The sequence below is a fragment of the Moschus berezovskii genome, chromosome 22, assembly GCF_049115385.1.
Source record: "Moschus berezovskii isolate FMDL1 chromosome 22, NW_MosBer_1.0, whole genome shotgun sequence".
Lineage (NCBI taxonomy): Eukaryota > Metazoa > Chordata > Mammalia > Artiodactyla > Moschidae > Moschus > Moschus berezovskii.
In genome coordinates, this window is record NC_142481.1 from 9,323,317 (window position 1) to 9,350,527 (window position 27,211).

The 27,211-nt window shown below is 57.8% G+C and overlaps 1 protein-coding gene across 1 annotated transcript; it reads left to right on the top strand.

Annotated features, from left to right (window-relative positions):
* On the top strand, positions 1-26,351 carry NAPA (NSF attachment protein alpha). The gene is made up of 11 exons (XM_055411743.2): positions 1-247; positions 11,643-11,722; positions 15,899-16,015; positions 20,626-20,672; positions 21,833-21,910; positions 22,061-22,116; positions 22,207-22,291; positions 23,092-23,196; positions 24,347-24,415; positions 24,490-24,540; positions 25,563-26,351. The coding sequence occupies exons 1-11, from the start codon at positions 150-152 to the stop codon at positions 25,662-25,664; spliced, it is 888 nt and encodes a 295-aa protein (XP_055267718.1). The 5' UTR covers positions 1-149; the 3' UTR covers positions 25,665-26,351.
* The last annotated feature ends 860 nt before the right edge of the window (positions 26,352-27,211 follow it).

Sequence of the window (27,211 nt, forward strand, 5' to 3'; positions counted from 1 at the left end):
TCACGTGGTTCTTGGCCGCAGGAGGCGCGCGCCGGTGCGACGTCAACGCAGCCCACTAAGCTCCCCGGACCTGTCTCCTGCGACCCGGCCGTAGCTGAGTTCTCCGAGGGCCGGGCTCCGGCAGTTTGCTGAATACTTTCGCGGCCGCTATGGACAACTCCGGGAAGGAGGCGGAGGCGATGGCCTTGCTGGCCGAGGCTGAGCGCAAAGTGAAGAACTCGCAGTCCTTCTTCTCGGGTCTCTTTGGGTAAGAACCGCCCGCAGGGGTCGGCCAGGACCTCGGCTGAGAGGCCGGAGGAGTCATGCTCTGGGGCGGCCGTAGAGACGAAGGGCTCGAGCCTAGAGGACGCGGGGGATTGCGGGCTTACGGATATCGTCTAAGGCAGCAGAGGGGACACACGCCATGGCCAGGACGCCGGACTGTGGCAATGACAGCGTACTTTGAGGAGAGACCGTCCGAGATTGTGGCAGGGCCGTGGGCTGAGGACACCTAGGCCGAGGTGAAACCATCTTGAGGCAGGAAGGGGCCCCAGGCTGAAGACGGGCCAAAGGGCCGAGGGAATACAGTCTCAGGCCTTGAAGGGAATGTGGCCTGCGGGGACCCAGGGAGCCTGGAGGGAAGCCAGACCAGGAAGCCTTTTGGAGCTCAAGGAGAGCCTATTTGAAAGATCCCAGACGGGAGTCTTGGGGCCTGAGCCTGAGGACTTACGCCCGAGGGCGTCCCCTTTCCGAGACCTGGGGTGATGGATTTATGTGAACTCTGGCCTGGGCGTCAGGGCTAAGATGATCCTACGGTAGATGAGCCCAGTCTGAGTTGCGTGAGGTGTCTCAGGTGACTAGTGTTAGGAGACCTGACTGCCAAGTGAGATCTGAACAGAGGAATCTCTGGGGTGATGGAGTGAAGGCTGAAGAGGGCAGGGAGGCTGGAGACTAAGTGGGGGTGAAGCTTGGTTTAGGAACTGGTGGGATAAAAATGAGAGATGGGGGAGATAAGAAAACCTAAGGGGCCAGAGGCCTGCTGTGTGATGTTTGAGTAAAGATGGGGTGTGCAGTGTGAGCAGGGTGAAACTGGCATGCCCAGGTTAGGGCTGAAGGGGGCTGGGAAACAGAACCAACACCTAATGCTTGTGGCAGACATTTCACATGAGTTCATGCTGGCTCATAAAAGTTGTTCTGATGACTGTCCTTTGAGGAATTTTAGTGGCTGAGGAGGGTCAAAAGCTCAGGTCAGAAGCCTAGGCTCTGCCATTTCTTGACCTTGGGCAAGCTGTTTAACTTCCCTTATTATTGGGGGGGGCGGTGTCTTAGAGAAACCTGTCTCAGGCATTTGCCACTAGCATTGAAGTAGCGCACATGTAAAGGGTGTAGAATTGAGCCTGGGATGTGGTTAACACTATCATGGTAGTGTTAGCTACCATCAGTGTCATTTCCAGGAAGGAAACAGGTATGGAGCCTGTTCGGGACTGATGGGGGTCAAGGTGGGGGTCTGATGGGAGAAGTGGGGGTGGGGGGCTGTCAGAGCAGGGAGAGACAGTGTGATGAGTTAAGGAGCTTCTTGGGGAAGGAACTCGGGCCATGGGGACTTGATAGGGTTAGGGGAGGGGGCTTGAGACCTCCAGTGGAGAGAGAGCCAGGGAGGACTGAGGAAGGTTGTGTTGCTCTTGAAACTGGGAGGAGAGCTGCAGGGGAACAGGCGGGTGTATCGAGTTAGGAGGAACTGTGAGGAGGGGCCATGGAACCTGGCAGCAGAGAGGCAGAGGCTGGGGAAGGGGTTTTCGGGGGGGATTCTGGCGTTTTAGGAGAGAGGGTGTTAGGAGGTTGGTAAGAAATGAGGAGGGTTCTTCCCAGGAGAGGAGATGGGAACTGCTCATTGTTACAAGTGGTGGATAATGTTTACTTATCCACCGCAAGAACTTGAGTAACCTGGCTGAGACCTACCTAGTGTAGAAAAACAGCCGGGGCTGATGGACTGTATTGATTAGGTGAGGAATGTTTTCTTTTAGAGCCTGAGAGTGGGAAGAGTGTGTCTGTGTTTCTGCTTCCTTCACAAGGGGAGAAATTCAAGTGCGGTGTTTTGGGGTGGGGCCAAGAGCTCAGTTTTTGGTCAGGTCATGGTTTTACTGGGTGGCTTTTGGTGTCTGGTCCCTTTGGACTGGGGATTAGTGTACTGTTGGACCATGCTTGGAAGGAGCAGCCAAGTCAGGGCCTGAAACACTTTGTCACCTGCCTGGGAAGGCAAGATGAAGATTTGCTAATACACTAGTAAAGCAGAATTGTCACATGTGATTAAGGGCTGCATTTTATCATTGGTGGGAGGTTCCTGACCTGAGAGGAAGCTGCATGAGCTTAAGGAACGCCCTGGTGAGGAATGAGCTGGGCCCCCGGGGACCCTGGGACATGCCACAGGAGTGGGGGCTAGAGAGGGTGTTCCCGGCAGTGGGAGTTGTGTGAACAGAGGTCTAGGGTGAGGGGAGGTTTGTCCAGAAATGATGGGGAACTGAGATCCAGAGAGACCAGAGCTGGCTCCCTGCAGGGAGAAGCCTCCATCTGGGAGGATGAGCAGGCGTTCCAGGAGTGCTCTCTGGTGGGAGAGCACTGCTTCCAACAGAGGAGGCAGCTTGAACAAGGCCCAGATGTGTGAAGGTCAGTGTCTGAAGGTTTACTCCAGGGGCTTCTTTGTCAGCCTGTAAAGGTAGAATGGGCAGAAGGGGATGAGACTGAACAAGAACCAGGCCCTGTCCCAGAGGGCTTTTTGAGAAAAGGCTTGGATTTGCGGAGGTGCTGGAGAGCACTGAGGGTTTTAATGGCCTGGTTCAGGCTGTTCAGGCTGCTGTAACAAAATACCATAAGTTCAGTGCCTTATAACCATCAGAAATTTATTTCTCACATCTTTGGACGCCAAGAAGTTCAAGATCGTGGTGCTTACAGGTCTGGTTCCTGGTGAGGGCCTGCTGCCTCACAGACAGCTGTCATTTCACTGTGTCCTCACATTGTGGAAGGGCTGGAGATGGGGTGAACTAGCTCTTCGTGGTGTCTTTTGTAAGGGCACTAATCCCAGTCACGAGGGCCCCACCCTCATGACCTAGTCACCTCCCAAAGGCCCCACTTCCTCACACCATCACCATGAAGCTTAGGATTTCAACACCCGAGTTTTGGCAGGGGACACAGGAGGGCCAGTGCTGAAGACCTGTTTAGAATGGATTCCCGCGGCTGGTGTGGGGGAGAGTGAAGACAGTGACTGATGACGTGTGATAACATTTATTAGGGGCGCACTCTGCCTCTGGCTCAGGCCTGGACCAGGCTCTTGATGTGCATCCTCTCATGTGGTCCTCACAGCGTCCTCTAGAGGTGGACGCGTCGGGGTTAGAGTTGTGGATCTTTGTGCCCAGTCTTCCGCTAAGTGGGCATTGGTGTTCATACCCAGGCCTGTCTCATCCCAAAGCCCTCTTGCTGCCGTCCAGAGTTTTTCTTTGAGGCTCAGGCCCATTTCTGGGCATTCCATTTAGGAGGATGTTGGCAAACTAGGCGTCTAGTTTCCTTCCCCTGATTTCCCCATCTTCCCCACCCACATGGCAGTTTTCTCCAAATGTCTGAAAGAAAGACGAGCAGGTGTGTTCATCCCAGAGCTTTCAGCTCTAAGAGCACTTGCAGTGGTGCAGGGCGGGGTTGCAGACGGAGACCAAGACCAACATGCCAGAGCCTGTCTGCCCTAAAGGCTAGCCCAGGAGGACATGCCTTGCGGGCAGGAACCACTCCTGACACCTGCCCTCTGGAGCTAGGGTTGCTTGGCTTCCACATTTGACAAGCCATCTTTTCTCAAGGCCCCCCTGTCCAGGAGGGAGTATCAGGGCTCAGCTCGTCCCTCCAGCTCCCCCTTCCCCTTTCAGGAACCTCAGTGATGGAAGCATTCCAGTTTGAGAGGTCTCTGGTCAGATCAAAAGGGCCAGGCAGGGTCGTGTCTGCCTGGGATCCAGGGCAGCCTGGTTGCCTGGGATGTTAAGCCCTTTACCCTTTGTTGTTTCAGGGCCGCCAGACACTAGGGGGCTTTGGCGCACCAGCAGCCTGGGAGGGAGGCGGTACCAGCCAGCTCTCAGATCCAAGCTGCTTCTGTTCCTTCCCTCCTGCTGCCTTCCCCTCCCTCAGCTCCCAGACAGGGCTCAGGAGATGGGAGAGCAGCCCCGACTTCTGCCCTGGAAGCAGAAAGGTGGCAATTTCCCAAATGCAGTGTAATTGTGGGAAAGGAGAGAGGAGAGGGAAAAAGCAAGATGCACTTTTTCTTCCTTCCGGCTCCCAGTGGACCCAGACTTCCTTGCTGTGCCCCTTCGGGATTTCAGACAGTGCTTCTGTACCCCAGGGCTTTCCCCTCCCTGACTCCCTCTCCCGCATCCAAAATAAAAATTTCCTTTCACTCAGATACCAATGTGTTTAGCAAGTTTCTTCATGTGTGAAATGGAAGTCAGAGTGATACATACTCCCTAGGGTTGTTGTAAGGAGAGACTGAGGTTATGCGTGTAAAGTGCTGCAATCCTGGTGAGTGCTTATTAAGTGCTTGCTGCTGTTATTAATATTAGGTATTGTGTTTAGAAGTTGAGCCTGAAGTCTTGAAGAGCTAGAGATAACAGGGTGCCGTGTTGTGTATACGGACAGCAGCCAGGAGATCATGGTGACACGGTTCCTGCTTGAACTGTCCTTGGGCACTAGCAACCTTCAGGAGCCCCAGAGGCTGGCTTTCCTGAGACCTGCCTGACCAGAGACTGGGGCCAAGGTCCAGGTGGGTGTCCCCCGGGCCCTTGGCTGAGGCTGGGGTGGGAGTGATGGCTTCCAGACTGCTCTCCGCCTGCAGAGTATTCAGAACCTCTGATGCCAGTGAATTGGGCACTGACTCACTGATCCCTGCCAACTGCCAGGATCCCCCACTCAGAACTCAGCGGCTCTTGCCCAGGTTCAGAGTGGAGGCTTTCCTGAAGGGACCCAGGGTTTCCAAGGAACCCGGCCCTCATGTCTCTGCAGGCTGAGGGTTCTGCCCTTCTTGGTAGAGGTGGTCACACAGAGGTATGGATGCTCCTGTTCGGCTGGGGCTACTAAGAGGCAAGGGTCTCCCTTGTGGCTCAGCTGGTAAAGAATCCACCTGCAGTGCAGGAGACCTGGGTTCAATCCCTCGGTTGGGAAGATCCCCTGGAGAAGGGAAGGCTACCCACTCTAGTATTCTGGCCTGGAGAATTCCATGGACTGTATAGTCTGTGGGGTTGCAAAGAGTTGGACACGACTGAGCAACTTTCACTTCACTAAGTGACAAGGCTCTTTCAGAAACATGTTTGTTTTTTTTTAAGTAAATATTTATTAGTTATGGGTTCTTCCTTGCTGTGCAGGCTTTTCTCTGGTTGCAGCAAGCAGGGACTACTCACCTGTTACAGGGCGAGCTCTCAGTGGGTGTGGCTCCTGGGCCCTAGAGCACAGGCTCAGTTATCTTGGTCTGACCCACGGCCGAGTTGCTTGCTCTGCGGCATGTGGGATCTTCCTGGATCAGGGGTCAAACCCGAATCTCCTGCATTGGCAGGCAGACTCTTTACCACTGAGCCCCCAGGGAAGCCCCAGAAATATCTTTTAAGAACAGGAACTGTTGGGCTCTCTGACTGGGATGAAGGAAACCTGTTGGGGTGCAGAGGGGATCAGCGTAAGAACCACAGGCAGCGTAAGAACCCCTGCCTTTGAGCTCATGGTCAGGAGGGTGCTGGGATGTGCTGGGGGTGGAGTAGGTGGGAGGCCCCGGGCTCTCTGGAAACCAGGGGAGGGGTACGCCTTGGCTTAGCTGGGGGTGGGGAGATGAAACCCATGCCACATGCAGTAGGAAGTGAACAGTAGGAATCTGCTCTCTCCCCCAGCCTGGTGAGAGTGACGCTCTCGTTGGCTCAGCACCTGCTGTGTCGTGGGCACTCTCCTGGGTGCCGCCTGCGGGGTTCCTCTTGCCTCCAGCAGGCCTGCAGGGGTGGAGTCTTCTCCCCACTTCCCCATGAGGAAGCAGGGGCTGGGGCGCCACAAGCTGGCCCTGGAATCCAGGCCTGCCTGACTGCGCTCCCCAGATTTTCCACCGACCCCAAGCAACTTTAGACTTTCTGCTGCCTCCGGCAGCCCTTGGAGCATCTCTCTCCTCCTTTCTATAACGGTGCGTGCTCCAAGCCGAGCTTTGTGCTGTGCGCCGGGTACTGCGTCTCTGTCATTTCTGAGCCTCACAGAAACACCTCCCAGGTCGGGCTCATTGTTTTCATTTTACAGATAAAGAAACTGAGGTGCAGGGGTCGCTTGCCCAAGTCACGCCGCTTGCAGAGTGCCCGGGGCTGATTTCAGCCCAGATGTCTGGGCCCCCAAGTCCATTCTCTCTCTCCCTCTTGCCCAGCCAGGCATTTCAGAGCTGGGTGGTTAGCGCAAGACACTGGATTTTTCCCTCCTCCTGGGACCTGTGCAATCACGGTGGGGCCAGGCCCTGCTCTGCGGGATCTTTTACACACTGCAGAGCCAGCGAGGGGCTTAGGGCTCATGGACGGAGATGCTGAGGGATGACCACAGACCCTTTGGCTCTGGCTCTGGACAGCCCTATGCAGTCAGCAGCGGAGCAGGGCTGGGGACCACCTGCTGCTCCCTTGGCCAGGGGGGTGCCTTCTCTGTTGTCTGATGTTCCTTCACCTGCTGCACCTCAAGGAGGGCTCGGGCTCTAGGGCGTGGGGAGGGGTTTGGCTTAGTGAATCCCTTCCCATTAAAAAGCAGAGATATCACTTTGCTGACAGAGGTCCGTATAGTCAAAACTGTGGTTTTTCTGGTAGTCACGTATGGATGTGAGAGTTGGACCATAAGAAGGCCAAAGAATTGATGATCTTGAACTGTGGTGCTGGAGAAGACTCTTGAGAGTCCCTTGGACAGCAGAGAGATCAAACCAGCCAGTCCTAAAGGAAATCAACCCTGAGTATTCATTGGAAGAACTGATGCTGAAGCCCCAATACTTTGGCCACACCTGATGCGAAGAGCTGGCTCACTGGAAAAGCCCCTGATGCTGGGAAAGATTGAAGGCAGGAGGAGAAGGGGGCAACAGGATGAGGTGGTTGGATGGCATCCCTGACTCAGTAGACATGCGTTTGAGCAAACTCTAGGAGTTGGTGGTGGACAGGAAAGCCTGGTGTGCTGCAGTCCATGGGTCGCAAAGAGTTGGACACAACTGAACAACCCCAGCCGACAGCAGCATCTGCTCCTCAAGTGAGGGGAGCTTGAGCAGTGCTGGCTGTTTAATCAAGAGGCAAGGCCAGAGCAGGTAGGAGCCTTGCCCCCTGCTTTTCCAAAAGACTCTCAGACATGGAAAGGAGGCCCCCGGATCGCTGAGTGAGCGAAAGACTTGGACCTTGAGCGAGCCCTCGCCGCCTCTGTCTGCAGGCTCAGACCTGGAGGGCGACTGTGGGGATCGCTGTGCTGTTTCAGGCAGTGCCCAGCTGGCCACTGTACGGAGTCGTGAGGATGGACATTGGAGAAGGAGGGGAGGGCCAGACTGACCCCCCGGGCAGTGGCTGAGAATCAAGGTGGGGACCTCCAGGCTGAGGAGAGGACCCGGGGCAGGTGGCTTGGGCACCACAGAAGGACAGGTCTTCCCTGGAGGCTCAGCTAGTAAAGATCCCTCCTGCAGTGTGCAAGATATGGGTTTGATCCTTGGGTCAGGAAGATCCCCTAGAGGAGGGAACAACTACCCACTCCAGTGTTCTGCCCTGGAGAATTCCATGGACTCTATAGTCCATGGGGTCACAGAGTCGGATGTGACTGAGGACTTCAAGTGGGAGTGACTCCATCTGCATTGCCTTCCGAGGACCCCAGAGACTGCGGGTGGGTGGATTGTGACGTGTGACATGTTTCTGGGCTCCAGGAAGTGCCCAGGGGACCGAGGAAGGAAGGAGGGAGGCTGAGATGTTGCCCTGCAGACCCCCTGGCCTGGGTCCCACTGGCCCGTCTGTGCATTCCTGGCATGGTTCCCTCCCTCCATATGGCGGTCGCTGGAGGCTGGTGGCCGTGCCTGGGAGACCTGAGACGCTTCCTCCGCCTTGGGAGGGGGGAGGAGGCAAAGCTGAGCAGGGGGTAATTATAGACCGCCCTGCTCCAGGCCGGCCCAAACCGGTTCTGTCTATTCCCAGCGTGGCTCAGAGGAGCCGTGGGATGGGAAGCACGGAGCACAGGCAGCTTGGGGGGGATCGGAGGGGAAGAGACAACCAGCTGTCACAGGCGCCGCCCCCCGGGCTCGTCCGTGATGCTGGGCTGGCCAGCTTCTCTGGTGGTTGGGCAGGGGTTTGAGGGAGGCCTGCTTTCCTTCCCTCAGGGAATTGGCGGGTTTTGTCAGGAAGGCCGCCCTTGGATAAGTGACATGAAGTGGCCAGACCTAACTCTTGACAGCCGAGCTCCTTGAGGAGAGGAGTCCTACAGTGAGCCATACAGATTTGTCACGTGGGAAGACAGCTTGGAAAAGCAGAGGAGCTGGGGTCTTCTTCTGTTCCTCCTTTCCTCTCCAGAACCCTCCTTGTTATAGGGCCCGGACCCTTCTCCTGGATGCCAGCCTGGGGTCCCCTGCCTGCCTCTTCAGCCTCGTGGCCTGCCACTGCCTGCAGCATAGGCATCACGGCCTCCTTCTCTTCCTTGACCTGGCCGGGGTTGTTGTGTCTCAGGGCCTTTGCACATGCCGTGACTTCTGCCTGCCATGCACTTCCCTCTTCACATGGGTGCTCCTGAGTCATCTTTGAGGACTAAGCTGAAAATCTCAACAGTCGCAGAGCCTTTCTCTGACCTGCCCATTCAGAGAAGCCTCTTGCCCCTCGGTCCCTCTGGGAGGGTCTTGCTGGTGTCCTGTTTGCCAAGGTCAGGTCCTTCCCCTTTGTTGTTGCTGTTCCCCACAGTGCCTGGCACACCCTCAATGCAGAGATGTTTGTCCCCCCAGTGAATAAATGCTGTGTGAGTGACTTATTCTCCGGGCTCTGCCAGGGACCTGAGGCAAAGGACTTTCGCCTTCAGTGTCTCCACTTCCAAGAGGCTGGCACTCCAGAGAGCCTCCTGTCATCGCCTAGCCAGGGACCTGGCCGGGACCCAAGCATTGAGGAGGCCGGCCTGGAGGCCTGAGCAGATGTTAATCCCTCTGGCTTTTCCACCCCACGGTTAGAATGACTGACCCAGCAGGGGTCGGCCCAGCTTAGCCTGGGCTCATAGGATTTCAGCCCGGCAGCCGGCAGGCTCTGTGTCTGAGTCTGCTGTGTCCCACTGAGCCGCGGGGAGCTGGCCGGGGCTGACCCTGCTTGTGGCTGATCACCAGCTTCGGGCCTCACTGCGTTGGGACGGGCCACTCCTACTCATCTGGGAGCCTGAGGTTTCTCCAAGGACAATGGGGTCTGGACGGGACTTCACTGTACCGAAAAGGGAAGAATGCCCTCAGGGATCCGTGGGAGGGGGGCAGACCTGAGAGCATGGTCAGGGAATGTACCTGGTTCTTCCAAGAGAACCTGCCAGGGATGGTCCCCCAGGAGACCCTTCTGAAATCTCTTCTGCCCAAAGCTGGTCAAAGTTCATCGCCTCTCCAAGGCCAGAAGTGGGTTCTGAGGACATCGCTCCAGACGGGCCCAGGCCCACAGTGTGTTGTGCAGCTGACGGGGGAAGACAGTGGGACCCAGCAGGACGAATGTGGGGGAGTGTGTCCTGGGGACCACAGGGCAGAGGGGAGACATTTCAGCTAAAGAAGACCCTTAGCTGGTGCGACTTGGATCCAGGAGGCCAGGGTACCAGTCCCGGCCAGCCGGCCCTGGAGCTATCGCCTTCCAACATCACCTGACAGGACAGGTCACTGGTGACTGCTTCCCAAGTGATCAGTCTGGGTCAGCTTCTTTCTTCCCAGACTCGCCTGATCGGCTGAGTCATCTGGGACCATCGTTGCAAATCCTGAGTCCAGGTCCCAGCCCAGACCTACTGAGTGGAGTCTCCAGGGAGGGTGGCTCCGGCTTGATTATTGCAGCAGACATCTGACATGAGTCCAAAGTATTGGCGGGCTAGCCACCCCACACTAGCAATGCAGAGGGCAGGGATGCTCCCTGCACAGCACCCAGGATCACCCCAGACACCCTCGCTCTCTGCAGCTGAGGTCAGCAAGGTTCCAGGGCCAGTCGATGACAGAGATGAGGGGTGGGAGAGTGAAGACGATTTTGTGTTGTCTCATCAGAAGATACCCACCTCTTCCCTTCAAAGCGGAACACTGCTTGATGTCAGGGAGGAGAGAATGTAAAATCCATTTGTTGGGACTCCTGAGCCTGTGCGTTTCATTCTCCTGAGTTATATGGGTGGTGGGCGTTGGAACACAGCCACTCACACCTTGTGTGTTCAGCCTGGCTGGATTAGTGAAGCTGAGACAACAGAAGGACAAGGAGGGGCCTTGTGGATGAGGTGCTTAACAGAGGGCCCCCTGGTTCAGGAGGAGGTTCATCTGTACCGCTTGGAGGTTGGAAAGCTGAGTAAAGCTGCCCACACGGGGAGCTTTATCTTTTGAAAAAAATGTACTTCCCCTGAACCTTCCAGGTTCCTGCCGTTTCACAGTAAGTTTTATGAAAGTGGTTATTTTCCCATTTTATTTATTTACTTATGATCTCGCCACATGGCATGCAGGATCTTAGTTCCCCAACCAGAATCTGAATCCCAGCCATGGCAGTGAGAGCACCGAGCACGACCACTGGACCACCAGGGAATCCCCATGGTTTTGCCACTTTAAACAGTCTTATTTTGAGCATCCTTGTACCTTAGTTTTATAGGATAAATTGCTAGGAGTGTAATTCACTCCTGGACCATGGGACCCAATGGAAACCTTAATGCTTAAATACATGCACTTTTTTTTTCTCAAATAGGTAAAATATGTAGATGCTTTTAAAATTCAGACAGTACTAAAATGGAATATAAGTTTGTCCCCCACACCTGGTACCCAGTTCTACAGACCCCACCTTAGAGAAAAATATGGTAACTGTTTTCTGTGTGTATTTTTCTAGTAATACGCTGTTTACATGTATGTTTCTGGTCTCACTTTTTTGTTTTAACACAAGCGCGAGTTTTCTGTGTACTTACTTAAAAACAGTATTTCTTTCTGTGTATGTATTATTACATACCTGCCAAGTCGTGAATGGGTGGTGACACGCTTTTAGGGTTGAGAGGCCTTCACTGAGCAGCTGCAGGGTGCAAGGCATAGGTTTAAGATTGCGGAAGGGACTAAGCATCCATGGCTGGACTCGTCTCCCAGAATGCTTTGCAATCTCACGGGGAAAGGGATTTGCAGAAAGTGGAGGAGACTATCAGATGTGGGGCTTCTGGGGGTGGTCAGGAAGGGTCCCCGCCATGAGGGTGCAGCCCAGACCGGCCCATGGAGGGCCGGGACAAACTGCGGGAGCGGGTGGGGGCAGCCGGTTCTGTCTCCCTTGAGCACACACAGAGGCCGAGCTGCAGCTGGACTCGCACAGCTGGCTCCTCAGGGAAGTGGGGGCCTCCGTCCAGATACATAAGGGTGCACATCCACTGTTGCTGGGGCAGAAGCCATGCTTCCTCTTTGGTTCCAGGTCAGATCTTCTCCTCACCTTTTTTTCCTTTCCTTTTCCCAGAGGCTCATCCAAAATAGAAGAAGCATGTGAAATCTATGCCAGAGCAGCGAACATGTTCAAAATGGCCAAAAACTGGAGTGGTACGTGATCCCTGTTAGAGCCCCTCCGTGGCTTTGTCTCCTCCTTCCCCTCGGCTCCCCGTCCCAAAGGCCTGGCTGAGGGGTCAGCCTTGCAGGCCCCGTTCTCTAATGCCATCGCCGGCTCTGCAGACCCTCTGGCCTGCCGTCTAGTTGTTTTGAGCCCACTGGGTTATTTTACAGCTTGGGTCCCAGGGCCCGGGAGAGCGGACTTAGATGATAAGGATCAATAGTAGATTATTGAATTCAGATAGACCCATGTGGATTGGTGAACTCTTTAAGGGGTTTCTGCTTAAGTTCAGAATGTCAGGTTTCCAACAAGGATGGACTGGGCAGCACAGGGATCTGTGCTCCCTGTCTCATAATAGCACGTAATGGAAAAGAGTCAGGAGAGGCACATAGACAAGTGACCCGCCTTGCTGTGCAGCTGAGACAAACACAGTGTTATAAGTTACACACGCATCTACTTACAAAATAGGAAAGGGTTTCAGGTTTCCCCGGAAGCAATTCTGTAATTCTTCCATCAGACTCTGAATTCTGGGCTGAGGGACATTCAGGTGGGTCCAGCAGTAACATTAACCACGGCTCCATTTACTGAGCACTCCCCTGAGCGCCAGGCAGGCGTTGTTTAATTAAACCGTCACAGCAGCACCATGAGGGTCAGAACCATTAATGTCCCCATTTCACAGACTTGAAAACTGAGGCACGGCCCAGCCCTTTGCCCAGCACGCCACGACGAGTGAGTGGCTGAAGCAGAATTCAGAAGCCAGAACTCCGGCTCTGGACCCTGAACAGCTCCCTGTGGCTTCCTGACCTTTGGAATCCCAAGTGACTGGCATTTGTGTCCCAGCTCAGACTGGGGCCACGTGACCCTGGGGAAGTTACTGGCCTCTCCTCAGAGGACAGCAGGGAAGGTAACAGTCCTGACCCCGCAGGGCCGTGGTGTGGGCTCAGCCGTCCCCACGCAAGGCAGTTGGCCCAGCACGGTGGCAGCTCCACTCCACTCGTGTCAGCAGCACCCCTCCCTCTGGAGGGGGCGAGAAAGCCCTTTGAGGACTCCGGTCAGCAGATTGGCAAACTGCAGGAGCGCTGACCAGGTCCCTGGCCATCTGTGCACGCTCATTCCAGTTGGAGCAGGACGCACGCACACATGGACAGCATCATAAGGGCCTCTACCGGAAGAGCGCATCCCAGGTCCCATGGCTCCAGAGACTCTCAGGCCTGTTTTGGTGGGTGGAGTAGCCCTTCTGATTCGGCCAGGAAGTTTATGGTCAGACCCTGGCAAGGCTGTGGCTTGAGCCGTGTCCCCCGAGGAGAGGTGGGCAGGCAGGGAGGGGCTCCTTGAGGTCTGAGGGGCTAGAGATCTGTTTGGGAACTACCTGAGGGCCTGGAGGAGAGGTTCAGAAAGCCAATACTTGAGCCCTTCTGGGGCTAATTTCATAACAAGGCTTCAAACATTGGCAGGATTGTAACTAGTAAGGACCTACTGTATAGCACAGGGAACTCTGCACAATGCTCTGTAATGGTCTATATGGGAAAAGAATCTAAAAAAAACGTGTGTGTGTATATCAGTCAGTTCAGTTCAGTCGCTCAGTCGTGTCTGACTCTTTGCAACCCCATGAATCACAGTACGCCAGGCCTCCCTGTCCGACACCAACTCCCGGAGTTCACTCAAACTCACATCCATCGAGTTGGTGATGCCATCCAGCCATCTCATTCTCTGTTGTCCCCGTCTCCTCCCGCCCCCAATCCCTCCCAGCATCAGAGTCTTTTCCAGTGAGTCAGCTCGTCGCATGAGGTGGCCAAAGTATTGGAGTTTCAGTTTTAGCATCAGTCCTTCCAATCAATCTAAAGGATTGATCTCCTTTAGAATGGACTGGTTGGATCTCCTTGCAGTCCAAGGGACTCTCAAGAGTCTTCTCCAGCACCACAGTTCAAAAGCATCAATTCTTCGGTCATCAGCTTTCTTCACAGTCCAACTCTCACATCCATACATGACCACGGGAAAAACCATAGCCTTGACTAGACAGACCCTGGTAGGCAAAGTAATGTCTCTGCTTTTTAATATGCTATCTAGGTTGGTCATAACTTTCCTTCCAAGGAGTAAGCGTCTTTTAATTTCATGGCTGCAATCAGCATCTGCAGTGATTTTGGAGCCCAGAAATATAAAGTCTGACACTGCTTCCACTGTTTCCCCATCTATTTCCCATGAAGTGATGGGACCAGATGCCATGATCTTTGTCTTCTGAATGTTGAGCTTCAAGCCAGCCTTTTCAGTTTCCTCTTTCACTTTCATCAAGAGGGTTTTTATATGTGTGTGTATATATGCTGAAACTCCTATACTTTGGCCACCTGATGTGAAGAGCCAACTCATTGGAAAAGACCCTGATGCTGGGAAAGATTGTGGGCAGGAGGAGAAGGGGGCAACAGAGAATGAGATGGTTCAGTAGCATCATCAATTCAATGGATGTGAATTTGAATAGACTTCAGGAGATAGTGAAGGACAGGGATGCCTCGCGTACTGAAGTCCACAGGGTGGCAAAGAGTCGGACACAACTAAGCTCCTGGAAAACAACATGTATGCGTAATAGGTATCACTGATCCACGTCGCTGTACACCTGAAACTGACAAAACAGCACATCGTAAATCAGTGATACTCCAGTTTAAAAAGAAATAGCAAGATCGCATCAAGAAAAGCAAGCAAAGACAGTGCTGAAACCCAGGGAGGAACTTCTGACTTCAGACTGCAAAAGAAATGGAACCTGGGACGGGGCTACAGAGGCGGGTGTGGAGGCACTGGGCAAAATGGACTCTCCTCCTCCAAGAGTATTTTTGGTTTCCTGAAAATCAGAAGAGTTTCTCCTGAGCTTTCACAGCATACACTGTGCCTGGAGCCAGATTCTGTGTGTATTTTTATGCTCACCCCAAAAACAAAATACTGTTAAAAGAAAAATTTCTTTTTCAATCACGTGGATGTTGCTTTACTTCTAAAATTTGTCACCTCTCTCCCTCCCCCAGATAGTCTTTTTTTTCCCCAATGATACTACCTTTCTGGAAATTCTGCACTCAAGTTTGGAGCCCTTAAAAATAGGAAAGAAATCAGACACAGTGAAAACCTGGGTGGCTGAGTTTAGTTTCCTGCTCTAAAGGTAGAGTACAGTACGGGCCCTCTTGGCCTCCTCCAACTCAGGAATTCCGTGATTCGGGGTCAGCTGGAGGAGGAGGAAGGGCAGGGGCTTCAGGACAGAGCTGGACATGGCCATTGGAGCTCCCAGTTAGCACAACTCCCACCCCTGGAAGAGGAGGGCTCCCTCTGCCTCCCTCAAGTCAAATTAGGAGATGGAGATGCGAGAACAGACCTGTGGAAGGTGACGGGGCGGCTGAGTACAGGACAGCCCAGGCTTCAGTTGTGGTTGCTGCGGCTGCCCTCCATCCGTGGGCATTGTCTTCACGCACTCGAGTTCATAGGGGCTTCCCAGGTGGCTCAGAGGTTAAGAGGTTAAGTACAGGAGACGCAGGATACGTGGGTTCGATCTCTGGATCGGGAAGAGCCTCCTGGAGAAGGAAGTGGCAACCCACTCCAGTATTCTTGCCTGGAGAATCCCATGGACAGAGGAACCTGGCAGGCGACTGTCCATGGGATAGCAAAGAGTTAGACACGACTGAGGGACTGAGAACCCATGTACACACTCAAGTTCACGGCGTCCACATCCCCTTTCCCTTTCTGGATGTGAACCTCCTAGGGGACTGGACACTGCGTTCTCCCCAGGAGAGACTGGAATGGGGCCAGAGGAGCTGGGGAGTTAGACCGGAAGGGCTGGGAGCCGTTGGGGGAGGTGAAGTCAGACTTGGAAAGGGGGAAGTGGTGGGGCGTGTGGTGCAGCTGGGTCTTGATTGCCCCTCTCTTCCCCAGCACCCCCACCTGGCCCCATCCCATGATGCAATCTGGAATGCTGGTTCCAGGCTCCCCGGGGCTGGGGGACAGCTTCCAGGTGGGGGTGGGGGGCCCCGCTGGGATCAGGTGGCCTGAGGTCCAGGCCTGCATCTCGGCTCCCCCAGGCCAGTCTCTTCCTCTCTCAGGGACTCACAAGAGCTCAGCTTCCTCCGCAGGCGTTGTCTGAGCAGCTTCCAGAGCCTGGAGCCCCTCTCTAAGGCAGGGATCACCCTCTTCTGTTCCAGCTGCCGGAAGCGCTTTCTGCCAGGCGGCCCAGCTGCACCTGCAACTGCAGAGCAAGCACGACGCAGCCACCTGCTTCGTGGACGCCGGCAACGCGTTCAAGAAAGCCGACCCCCAAGGTGAGGGCCTCTGCGGACCCCGGTGGGCCTAGTGGACCCCGAGCACCAGCTGAGCCCATCCAGAGAAGGCCTCAGGTTTTCCGCCACACCACGCCAGGCGGTGCTTGCACTTTAACTCGAGAATTGGCTCCCTTCCGCCTGGCGTCCGTCTGCCTCTCTCTGGCTCCCAGCCTCCGCCTCCCCCTCCTGCTCTGTGCCTGCAGCTGATGGCGCCCCTCCCGGAGCCTGGGAGCATGTGAGAGTGGGAGTTACATTTCAGACCCACCGCATGCCCAGGAGAGAGGAAAATCTGTTCTGTTGTCAGAATTAACACTCGGAGGGGGCGGGAGGGGGTTCTGAGACCAGCCAGGTAGGAGTCTCTGCTGAAAAAGGAGCGGAAATTATCCTAACCTGGCTTCCCTTACCCCCAGGGTGGGGGGATCGGAGAGAACCGAGCAGAGATGTGGTTGCCAGAGAGTAAGTTCCTTCAGATGAGAGCGTGTTGGGGACCGAAGCCCAGTTTGGGGCTGACTCACTGTGAGGAAACCATGTTTGTCCCCCGCTGGGCTCATCTAAAGTAGATGCCCGGCCCAGTGGGTACCAGACTGTTGGATTTGGGGGGAACTGGAATTCTAGTTGTTTTTTTTTTAATCTTGGTGCCAGACATGGGTTGCCAACTTTTAATTTTAACAAGCAAAAGGCTTTTTTTTTTAATGACCGTCTATTGTCACTGTCCACTCCCAAGAGAATGGGAAACACGCAAATATTAATTAAAACAAAAAATGGGGAGATGCTTCGTCTTGGACCAGTGCCCGGGGTCTTTCCAAGGATCTGTGAGCCCCAGTTCACATGCCAGCTCGGGGGACATTGGTGGCGAATTTGTCATCACCACTGCGACATTTTGGTTCCCATGAGGGAAAACTCATGACCGGGTGTGTCCTGGTGACTCTGCTGAAAGCTGAGCATACCTGGCTGGTTAGCACTGAGCTGCAGCAGGCCACGTGGTGATGGGGTGATGAGCCAGGGTTCGGGTCACACGATGATGACCGTGGGTTTGTTTTCAGCTTGAATCACCCCAGAAAGTCTGTGCATCCCCCTCAGAGGGTCCCGCCCCTGCCCCCAGCCTGCCTTCTCTCTGGGGAACTGGTCAACCTGGAAATGCTGCCCAGGCACCCGTGACAGATGTTGGGACACTGCCCCCGAGTAACTGGAAGGACTGGTTCCTGGGGTGGAAGCTGAGGCTGGGCTTCTCAGCAAGTGCATAGGGCAGATTTGCCCTTTAAAGAAGCCCCAGCGCTTCTGGTGGACAGGAGCCACAGGGTACTAGCATGTGGCATCCTTTCCCAGCTTTTGAGCTGAGGCTTTTCAGCTGGCAGCGGGCTCTGCAGCCTGTGTGGGGGCGCTTGGGCCCAGGTCGGGGTGTGGCCCGTGCCCGGCTTCCAGAAGCACAGAGGAAGGCTGAGGTGTCGGGGACAGGCGGTGTGGTTGGGTGTGACGTGCCCATCGTGGGGCTCAGAGGGTGACTTGATTTGGTTTGTCTCAGCGTCAGCCAGCCCGCTTCTCTGCCTTGGATGCGGAGGCTGGGAGGGGGCAGCTTTGGCACTGAGGGCAGCTCTCAGGGAACGGAAGGCCCCGTGGCACAGGGGAGAGCCTCATGGACAGGGCCGGGGTTGGAGGTTCTTGTCGCTGAGCAGGGAGTGATGTTGAAGGGGCTCCCAGCACCCCTGCGTCATGACTGACCACCCCCCAACTCAAGGAGGGTGGGGCTCACTGGTCTCCGAGGCCTGTGGGAGCCTGTTCCCCTGTGACCTGGGGCCGTCAGCAACATCTTTTGGGTCTCCACTTCCCGGTCAGGGAAAGCAGAGATCACATATGAGCTGAAGCACAGACGGGCCTACATCAGCGTGGGATAAATGTCTGGAAGGGGTGGCCCCCAGCCTGGCCACCTGCCTTGGGAATCAGAGCCCGAGGGCCCACGTGGAGCCCTGTCGGGTTTCCCCAAGCAGGCGGCCGGCTCCCGGGGCCTTGCTGGCCTCACCTGCCTCAGACACCTCCACTGTGCCAGTGCTTCCTGCAGGAGTCCCGGAAGCCCCCCACCTGCCCCCAGACAGGCAGCTGAGCCTGCACCTCGGGGCTGCCAGGGCGGATGGCGGGATTTGGCGCCTGCCTTCGCTCTCAGTCTAGAGTCTGCCTTGAGTGTGGGCCGGGGGTGGCCTGCCGCCCCCGTGGGGGCTGGGGGTGGGGAGGTGCTGCCATAGCTGTCATTGGTTCCCCAGAGTTGCCCAGCCGGTTCTGGCGGCCACTGTGAGTAGATTCAGGCCAGGGAGGCCCCTTACCCTGCCTGCTGGGTGGCCAGGCACAGGGGTGTGTGCGTATGCACCCCTCCTCACCTCTCCTGTCTGCTCCCCTAACCTCACTGCCATTCTCTGGTGTCTGCTGTGTAGCAGACACACGGCATCTTCCTTTTACCCATCCGCTGCTTCGTGGGGTTCTTCGATCTGTCCCCGTTTTACTAAGAAGTCCATTCCCCCTAAGGCCAGTGCCTTCCCCTGTCTGGGCCTGAGCACCGCCCTCACCCCACCTGCCTCCCAGGGCTCCAAGTTTCCGCAGGTGGATGGTGGGGGTCAGGTTGCTGGGGTTTGCCATGCTTGTCCAGGGCTGTGTGGGGCTGTCCACGCTGGGGTCCCAGAGACTGGAGATAAGCTGGTTGTAGCCGCGTGTCAGCAGCTTGTCCGCTAGCATGCCAACTGGGGTGTCAGCTGGCAGCCTGAGCTTCCAGGGACAGCTGTCCTGGAGCGAGGGGCCTCAACCCTGTGTGAATCCACACTGCCAGCCGCTCATACACTGTCCTCCCCCACTGCAGGGGCCCTTTGGCTGAAAGCACTCAGGCCTGTGCCAGTGGGCCCTGGGCGGCAGCTGTGGTGGCGGTGGTGGTGGCAGGGTGGGGGTTCCTGTCTTGCCCAGGGGCTTCCAGCCTCTCTGCCTCCAAGGCTCCAACCTCACCAAGGGAAGCCTTTGCCCCCGTGGCCTGTGGAGACCACGCTGTGCGCCCCAGCGTTCCAGGAGAGGGAGCCCCTGAGTCGCTTACAGGGAGGCCCCTACTGGCCACATCCAGCCCCCCAGGGTGGAGGACGGGGCAGATGGGGCACGCTGCAGCCCTGCCGCCTGGCTGTTTAGCATCCTTACTGCTGCGTTGGTAGCTCGTCAGTCACTTAGGGAAATGCTCTGTCACAGAGCGTGTGAGAGTGTCTGTGTGTGTGAGCCGGTAACACTGCTTCCTCCGGCTGCATTTGTCTGTGGCGTTCTCTCCTTTTTCTCCTCCTCTCCTGTTCCTTTTTCCTCTTCCCTACTGCCCCAGGCTTCCACCTGTCAGCCTCACGACCTTCACCCCATGGTGTACATTCTCTGAATGTTTTGGGGGTCCTCCAAGGCCTTGCACCCAATCTCCCAAGCCTCTGTCCCCAAGAATAGCTCTCAGACACCCCCTTTTGGCCTGTGAGTTGTGAGGGTGGGGCTTGTGGACTCCCTGAAGGACGAACCACAGATCTGAGGCTAAGAGCCTCTGTTGATGCATCTCCCTGGGCGATGAAACCTTGATCCCCCCTTGAAGGCAGGCACCGGGCCTGGGCCTTCCTGGTGGCATCTCAGCCCCGTGGGCCCTGCTGACACTGAAGCCCTAGCGGCAGGCCGGGAGCCTTCCTGATGCCCCGGACTGCGGGTGGACGCTCAGCCGAGCCCCAGCTCAGAGCCCACGTGCCGTGGTCTCTCTAGGCGCTCTGTCCTCCTCCCACCTCCCCCGATGCCCTGTCCTCCCGAGATGCATTAAAATGACGTTTAAAAAAACATCCACCCGAGAGCTCATCTCTATCTGCTAGAAAATGCCTCCCACTCATGCTTCTCTCGCTTCTAAATAACTTGTCAAAAAAAAAAAAACAACCTTTCTCAAAGTTCCAAATTTAAAACGTCGCGTGAGAGAGTACAACAGAGGTACCCCAGGTCTCCTTCCGAGCACCACCCCGGTGGTGTGTTTTGTCGGCAACACCTGTGGTCTGAGGAGTTGGCGGGCGGCGGTGCCGGGCTAATGGGGATACAGCAGAGACCCCACAGCGGGGGCCTCGGGGTCACGGCACCCCGCCACCTCCTGCCACGATGGAGGCCAGGCAGGGGCAGGGCACACGGCTGGTTCAAGGTCCCACCATGGAATGGTGGCAGAAGGACCTGGGTGTCCCTCCAGTGTCAGGCTTGGCTGCGTCTGCCAGCAGCTCATCCCCGAGTGCAGGGCCTCGGCAGGTCTGGCTTCAGACCCCCAGGGAATCTGATAGGCTGGCTGCGCCCTGTCCCATGGTCGCTGGGAAGGTGGTGACATCGTGGTGACCCTGGGGCAGAGGGCAGCCATATGGGCAGGGCTCCCCTGAAAGCACGTGCCCAGCAGGTCACAGCAGTATTAATGAGTCAGATAGAGTTTCCTGGGACTAAGGGTCCCCTGTCTCCCCTCCGTGCCCAGAATCGCTGGCCTGCCCCACCCCCATGCCCACTGATCCCTCCGCGGCAGCCCCCGTCTCTCCGGGGCTGCTGCTGAAATGACTTAACCTTCTCATTTCTCCGCCTCCCCTCCCTTGTTCTCTCTGCAGAGGCCATTAACTGCCTGATGAGAGCGATTGAGATCTACACAGACATGGTAAGGGTCACCGCGTGTCCCGCCTCCCTCCCTCCCCTTACCCTGCTTCAAGTCCTGCCATATTGCCTCCCCTCCCCTTCCCTCCCATCCCCTGGCCCCGAGAGCAGGTGAGAGACTGGGCAGGGAGGCAGAGGGGGACGGGACTGTCACCGGAGCTGGCTGGGCTGGCTGGGTCCTCACAGATCTGTGCCAGCCTAGTTCCTGGTGGCAGCTCCCAGCACATGAGAGGGGTGGACGGCCCCTCCCCAGGTCCTGTCTCCAGCCCCCCATAAGCCATCATTGTCCCCACTTGGAGGCATTCCCACTTTTGGAGCCCTCACGTGTCCATGGAGTTTCTCCTTCCCTAGCCTCCCCTGGCCCAGAGTGAGCTCAGCCCCCGCCTGCCCCGGGGAGCATCCTCATCGACAGATGAGGCCTGGCAGCTGGTCCGAGCCCAGAGAGCCAGCCTGAAGCTCGAAGCCACGCCCCATCCACGTCACGTCCACCCCGAGCAGACGCTTGTCCTGCCCCGGCGGGTCCTGGCTTCGCTGTTACCGTGTAGTTATCCCCGCCGGGTGCTGCAGGAGACGCTGCACTAGGCGGTTCGGTCTCCGGAGCGGCAGGCACTGGGACCGCCACTGGGTGGAGGCTGGCAGGAGGTGATCAGCCCCCTGGGAGCCGGGCTACCTTCCCTGGGCGCCTGCGGGGGAAGCTGGAGAGCGGGTGGGGAGAAGGGCCATCTGACCACACGGGAGGGGAGGTCGGGAGGCAGGCTCTCTCTTGGGCAGCGGGGACTCTTGACGTTTGGCCCAGAGTCCAGGGCTGTTCCTCCTGCCTCTCTGGACGAGTCACATGTGCCCCGGGCCAGGGCCTCTGGCCAGTTCCGGTGCCCGTATTTCCGGTGTCACCACATCTGCTGTGCCCCCATGGAGGCTGGGTGTGGGAGGCATGCCCATGGCCACCTGGTCGGGGCAGCACTCAGACCCAAGCCTGTCAGTCAAGACTCTCCCTCGTAAGCCTCATGCCTCTCGGGACTCTCCTTGGCAGACCCACCTCCCACAGATGGCCGAGGGCTGAGAGTCCAGTTTCAGGGGACCAGGGGCTGAGGCAGAGGGTGTGTGGTTGAGCTGGGCGGAGCTCTCGGGACCTCCTTGACGGCCCCCTTCTCACGTCTCACCCAGGGCCGCTTCACCATCGCAGCCAAGCACCACATCTCCATCGCCGAGATCTACGAGACAGAGCTGGTGGACATTGAGAAGGTGGGCAGCAGGGGCCCCAGCCTGGCCAGTGGTGGGGAGGGCTGCTGCGGCCAGTCCTCTGGGACCAGGCTGGGGGCCTGGGGCGTGGCAGAGCTGCCGGGCCCGCGGGTGACGAAGGCCGCCTGAACCCCCTGCCCCGTGTCCCCCCAGGCCATCGCCCACTACGAGCAGTCTGCAGACTACTACAAAGGCGAGGAGTCCAACAGGTACCCGGGCGCCCCTGCCCACCCCCGCCCCCGGCTAGGGCCCCGGACCCCGCCGCCACTGACCCCTGCCCCTCTGTCTGTCCCTCTCAGCTCGGCCAACAAGTGTCTGCTGAAGGTGGCCGGCTACGCGGCGCAGCTGGAACAGTACCCGAAGGCCATCGACATCTACGAGCAGGTGGGGACAGCAGGGCCCGAGCCCTGCTCCCTGGGGCGGGCACTGCACCCCACCCTGCTGGCCGGCGCCCCTTCTTCCTGCCTCCTGCCCTCCCCTTGACTTCTCTGCAGCGCCCTCGGTCGTCCCCCGCCCCTCAGCTTGGACTCGGCCTGGCTGAGCACCCTCCACCCGTAACCCCGTGTGGTGTCGTCACGCTCTCCCTGGACGAGTCCTTCCCCGCTCCTCACCAGGGCCTCCCGGGCAGAGCGAGGCCCACTCCCACACGGGGAGAGAGCGGAAAGAATCGTGAGGCCCGGGATGGCCAGTGGCAGCTGAGGAGCTTGCAGAGGGGATGGGAGGGCCTAGGAGGAGGCGTCCCCTGGATGTGCAGGCTCCCTCCTGGGTGGGACCCAGCCTCCTGGTGGGCTCAGCCTGGCCGGGAAACAGGCAGGCAGCTGGCCTCGGAGGAGCACGGGGCGGGCGCCGCCTCTCATGTTCCGCAGCCTGCCGCCCCTCTGCCCACCGGTGTGCCAGCCTCCTGTCAGCCTGACAGCGGGGATGCCACCCCCATCACCCGCCCGGGCACCTCCGGGAGCCCACGGACAGCTGGCCTCGGCCCTGGGGCCACACGCCCACCCCTGGCATGCCCCGGTCTTGGATCTCAGACCTGACACAGACTTTCCTGGGCCTGGTCTCTGGCTTCCCTGCCCTCAGAGTTCTGGGTTCTCAGGGCGTCACTGGGCATGGACCTAGTTCCCAGCTGCCCTCAAGTGCCTGGCAGTGACCCGGCCCTCTGGCTGCCTGTCGCCTCGTGCCCACAGGTGGGGACCAATGCCATGGACAGCCCGCTCCTCAAGTACAGCGCCAAGGACTATTTCTTCAAGGCTGCTCTCTGCCACTTCTGCATTGACATGCTCAACGCCAAGGTGAGACCAGGCCCCAGGGCCCCCCAGAGTTACCCCACATACACACAGGGTGAAAGGCCAAGGTGAGCCCAGGCCCCGGGGCCCCCCAGAGTTCCCACACACAGGGTGAGCACCCCTGGAACACCGTGTGTGTCACTATGCCAAGTCACCTCTCTACCTCTCAGGAGGGGCAGGTCCCTCGCTCCTCTCTGGCCCTGGCAGCTGGCTTTCGGGCAGGAAATGCTTGTTCTCACTGCGTTTCTATCCTTGATGTCACTCACTCCGCCTCTGTACCCTTTGTGTTTCTGACTCCTGGCTCGCTTAGTGCCAGGCTTTTTCTTTTGGGGAGCATTTTTGAAGTCCCCACGAGGTTGGCACCATGGTCGTCCCACTTGACAGAAGAAGATACTGAGGCTGAGACAGAGTCTCTCATTCAAGGCCACGCGGCCAGTAAGCTGCCCCGGGAGGCCAGACCTTTCTGACTGCTGGTGTTTGAGTCGGAGCCTGCCTGCCCGCCCTGCCTGTCCCCAGGGCCTCTCAGCACGAGCAAGGTCAGGGCTCGGAGAGGAGCTGGGGTCGGCTGGAATCCAGGGTTTCTCGGGGTCTCCAGCTGCCTGCCCTCACCCACGTGGTGCGCCTGAGCTCCACCCTCACTCACTCTGTGGGCACCTGCTGGGGCAGGTGAGAGCTTGGGCTTTGGGGTCAGGCCAGTTCAGATCCCCAACACGTGTCCTGAGCCCTGCACGGGTCACCGCCGTCTCTGGGTCTGTTTCCCACTTGCAAAATGGAGTCACCATCGTTTGACCCTCCTTGGGTCCTCATGAGGGCTAAACATGAGGCGTCAGGCCTGGCGCGGAGTGTGTGCCCCTACCCCGGCGGGGCTGGATGCAGGGAGAGGCCCCGAGTGCCGGCCTGAGGAAGCCGCCTCCCTCCTCGGGCCCCTGTCCCTTGCCCGCCACCCCCCACCACAGCTGTCTGTGCAGCCAGGCTGGCACTGAGCTCAGCTCTGGGGAGCCTCTCCACCAGGCACAGAGCCCCGTGTTTCTAGAGGCTTGGGTGGGGGTGCAGACAGCTGACTTAGGGCTGGAGCGGCCCCAGGTCCCTGCAGCTGCCAGGGGATCTTCATCAACTTGTTCCCTTTTTCCTTCCCTCCGTCCTCGCTGACCCTCAGCTCGCTGTTCAGAAGTACGAGGAGCTGTTCCCCGCGTTCTCCGACTCTCGGGAGTGCAAGCTGATGAAAGTGAGTGTGTGTTGCGGGGGACCTTGGGCCTCAGCCTGCCTGGCTCCTGAGCCCCACCCCCTGTTGTTTCGCAGAAGTTGCTAGAAGCCCACGAGGAACAGAATGTGGACAGCTACACTGAGGCGGTGAGTGGCCGGCGGGGGTGGCTGCCTCGTCAGACATGGTCCTGCGAATCTCCTCCGTTTTGTCTCTGGCCCCAGCCCCTGGCTGTGGATTGTTCTTTCCTGTCACCCCAGAGTCCTCACAAGTAGCCCCAAGAGGTGCAGGGAGTGGTCTCGCCATCTTAAAGATGAGCTGGGATTCAAACCCACGTCTGTCTGCTCCCGAAGGCCGAGGTCTCTACACCCCTCAGAGTCCCCCTGGGTGAGCAATGGAGGGAGTCTTAGGCACTCTGGGTGTCCCTGGAGGTGCAGGGAAGGAGGGATTAGTCATGTCATCCCCCTTCCCTCGCCTCCTGGAAGCTGGAGGCAGGTGGCACTAGGGGTGCAGGAGAGGTGGCCTTGGGAGGCCCCCTTCCAGCAGCTTCTCTGATAAAAATCTCTCCACAAAGATGCTCTCCCTGTCCTTACCCTGTTGCGAGCATTCTAGAATTGTTACATGCAGCCCAGGTGGATCTGGATCTGTGCAGTGTGACTCTTCCTGGGTGCCCCTCACGAATCATGGACCCCTGAATGATGTCAGGGACCAAGCTCGGCCGGTCCATCCCTTCCCAGACGGCTGGCCGGGGGCGGCTGGCAGGAAGCTGTGCAGCAGAGGACAGGAGATAGGAGAGGGGCTGCCAGGCGGGGTTCTCTCTGCCCACCCCTCTCCCACCCGCTGCGGTGCTCAGAACAGGCCTTCGCCACGTTTCCAGGCCTCAGTTTCCCACCCATAAAACAAGAAAGCTGGAGCTTTTATTTTTCCAGCTATAAAATCTTTTTTCCCCTCACGGAAACCCTCATGCCTCAGCCAGTAAAGACACAGAAGGGAGACGCTCTGGCCGGGGTCAGGGCTACGCATCCCCTCGCCCCTGTTCAGGGACTGGAGGCTGACAGGACCATCTCGAGGATCCTGAACAGAGCCCATGGGGCTGGGACCAGGGACAGGGTGGGAGGTGAGGCCGGGAGCAGGGCGGCCGCTCACCCTAAGCCCGCTGCCCGGCGTGCAGGTCAAGGAGTACGACTCCATCTCCCGGCTGGACCAGTGGCTCACCACCATGCTGCTGCGCATCAAGAAGACCATCCAGGGCGACGAGGAGGACCTGCGCTAAGCCCCGCGGGGCCCCCGGCGCCCGTCTCCCCGCCCCGTCCGCTCTCCCCTGGCCAGGCCCTCCAGCGAGGATCGCCGTGTGAGTCCAGAGAGAGGGGTGCCCAAGACCCTAGCTGCGAGACCTTCCCTCCTCCCACTGAGGACTCTGCAGCCACCCCGCGGGCTCGGCACTGCTTCGGGGGCCCCCGAGGCCAGGCCCGCTGGCCAGACGGTCACCCTCTGTTCTCGCTGCATCCCTTGTCCCCTGCCCTTTATTTAAGCCCCCAGAGCTGCCGTTCTACACCCCAACACACAGGCTGTCTGGCGCAGGCCTGTTGGCTGTGGGTGCTGCCGGGGGTCGGAGTCAGTATCCAGGCCCCCCTCTCCCAGCCAGCTGAGTCGTGGAGACGAGACACCGTCTCGTGGAGACAGCGTCTCCAGGGAGCTCTTCCTCCCTGGCCAAGCTCTGGGCCCATGTAGCCACCGTGATTCACTCTCACCGCTGGGGAGAGGGTGGCTCCTTTCCCCCACCCTGCACCGGGAGCCCCCTGCCTCCTGCAGCCCCGACCTCTCAGGATGGACCCAGCCCTGGAGCTGCGAGGGTCGTCCCCACACCCACCCTTCCGTCTCCTCCCCGCGCTTCCAGGTGTTGTTGGTGGGAAGCCGCAGCTGCCCGAGGAAGGAAATAAAAGACAACACTTGTGCTCGAGCCTCCTCCTCCTCCCCTTTCTTCCCCTCGCCCTCAGTCCTGTGTCCCGTCTTCTTGGCCCTCCTGACCACCCCCGTCACCCCGCTTGGGCTCTGGGCACCCTTTGCAGGCAGCAAGAGGGCAGGCTTGCCTGGCAGGATGTGCTGGGTCAGAGCCACCTGGAGGGGAGGCCTGGCATGGTGGGTCTGGGGAGGGGCCATGGGCTTGGGGTCTTGAGCCCTGGGCCCTCTGGACCGTGGCTTCCTCAGCTGGGATGATGGATGGCAGTGCCCCCCTCCAACCCCGAGCTTGCAGGAGGACGTGTGCAACATACAGAGGGGTGGCGGGACTTCCCTTGTGGCCCAGTGGTTAGAATCCACCTTTCAGTGCAGGGGGCACTGGTTCAATCCCTGGTTGGGGAACTAAGATCCCATAGGTTGTGGGGCAGCTAAGCCCAGGAGCTGTAACGAAGATCGTGCGTGGCATGACTAAGATCTGATGCAGCCGTATGTTTTTTAAAAATGAGGAGTGGAGGGTCTTCCCAGGTGGTCCATTGCTTACAATTCATGCTTTCATTGCAAAGAACATGGGTTCAGTCCCTGGTTGGGGAACTAAGATCCTGTAGTCTTTGAGGTGTGTGTGTGTGTGTGTGAGTCACTCAGTCGCTACCGGGGCCTCTTTGCAACCCAATGGACTGTAGCCCCCCAGGCTCCTCTGTCCATGGGATTTCCCAGGCAACAATTTTGGAGTGGGTTGCCATTTCCTTCTCCAGGGGATCTTCCCAACCCAGGGATCGAACCCCGGTCTCCCGTATTGCAGACAGATTCTTTACCACCTGAGCCACCAGGGAAGCCGAGGCCAAAAAATAAATGGTGGAGGAG

Bases quoted from the DNA above. Each gene is read 5' to 3' on its own strand.
- NAPA (XM_055411743.2), top strand. From the start codon at position 150: ATGGACAACTCCGGGAAGGAGGCGGAGGCGATGGCCTTGCTGGCCGAG. The intron at 21,911-22,060 runs GTGGGCAGCAGG...GTGTCCCCCCAG, and splicing joins AGCTGGTGGACATTGAGAAG to GCCATCGCCCACTACGAGCA. The intron at 24,541-25,562 runs GTGAGTGGCCGG...CCCGGCGTGCAG, and splicing joins TGGACAGCTACACTGAGGCG to GTCAAGGAGTACGACTCCAT.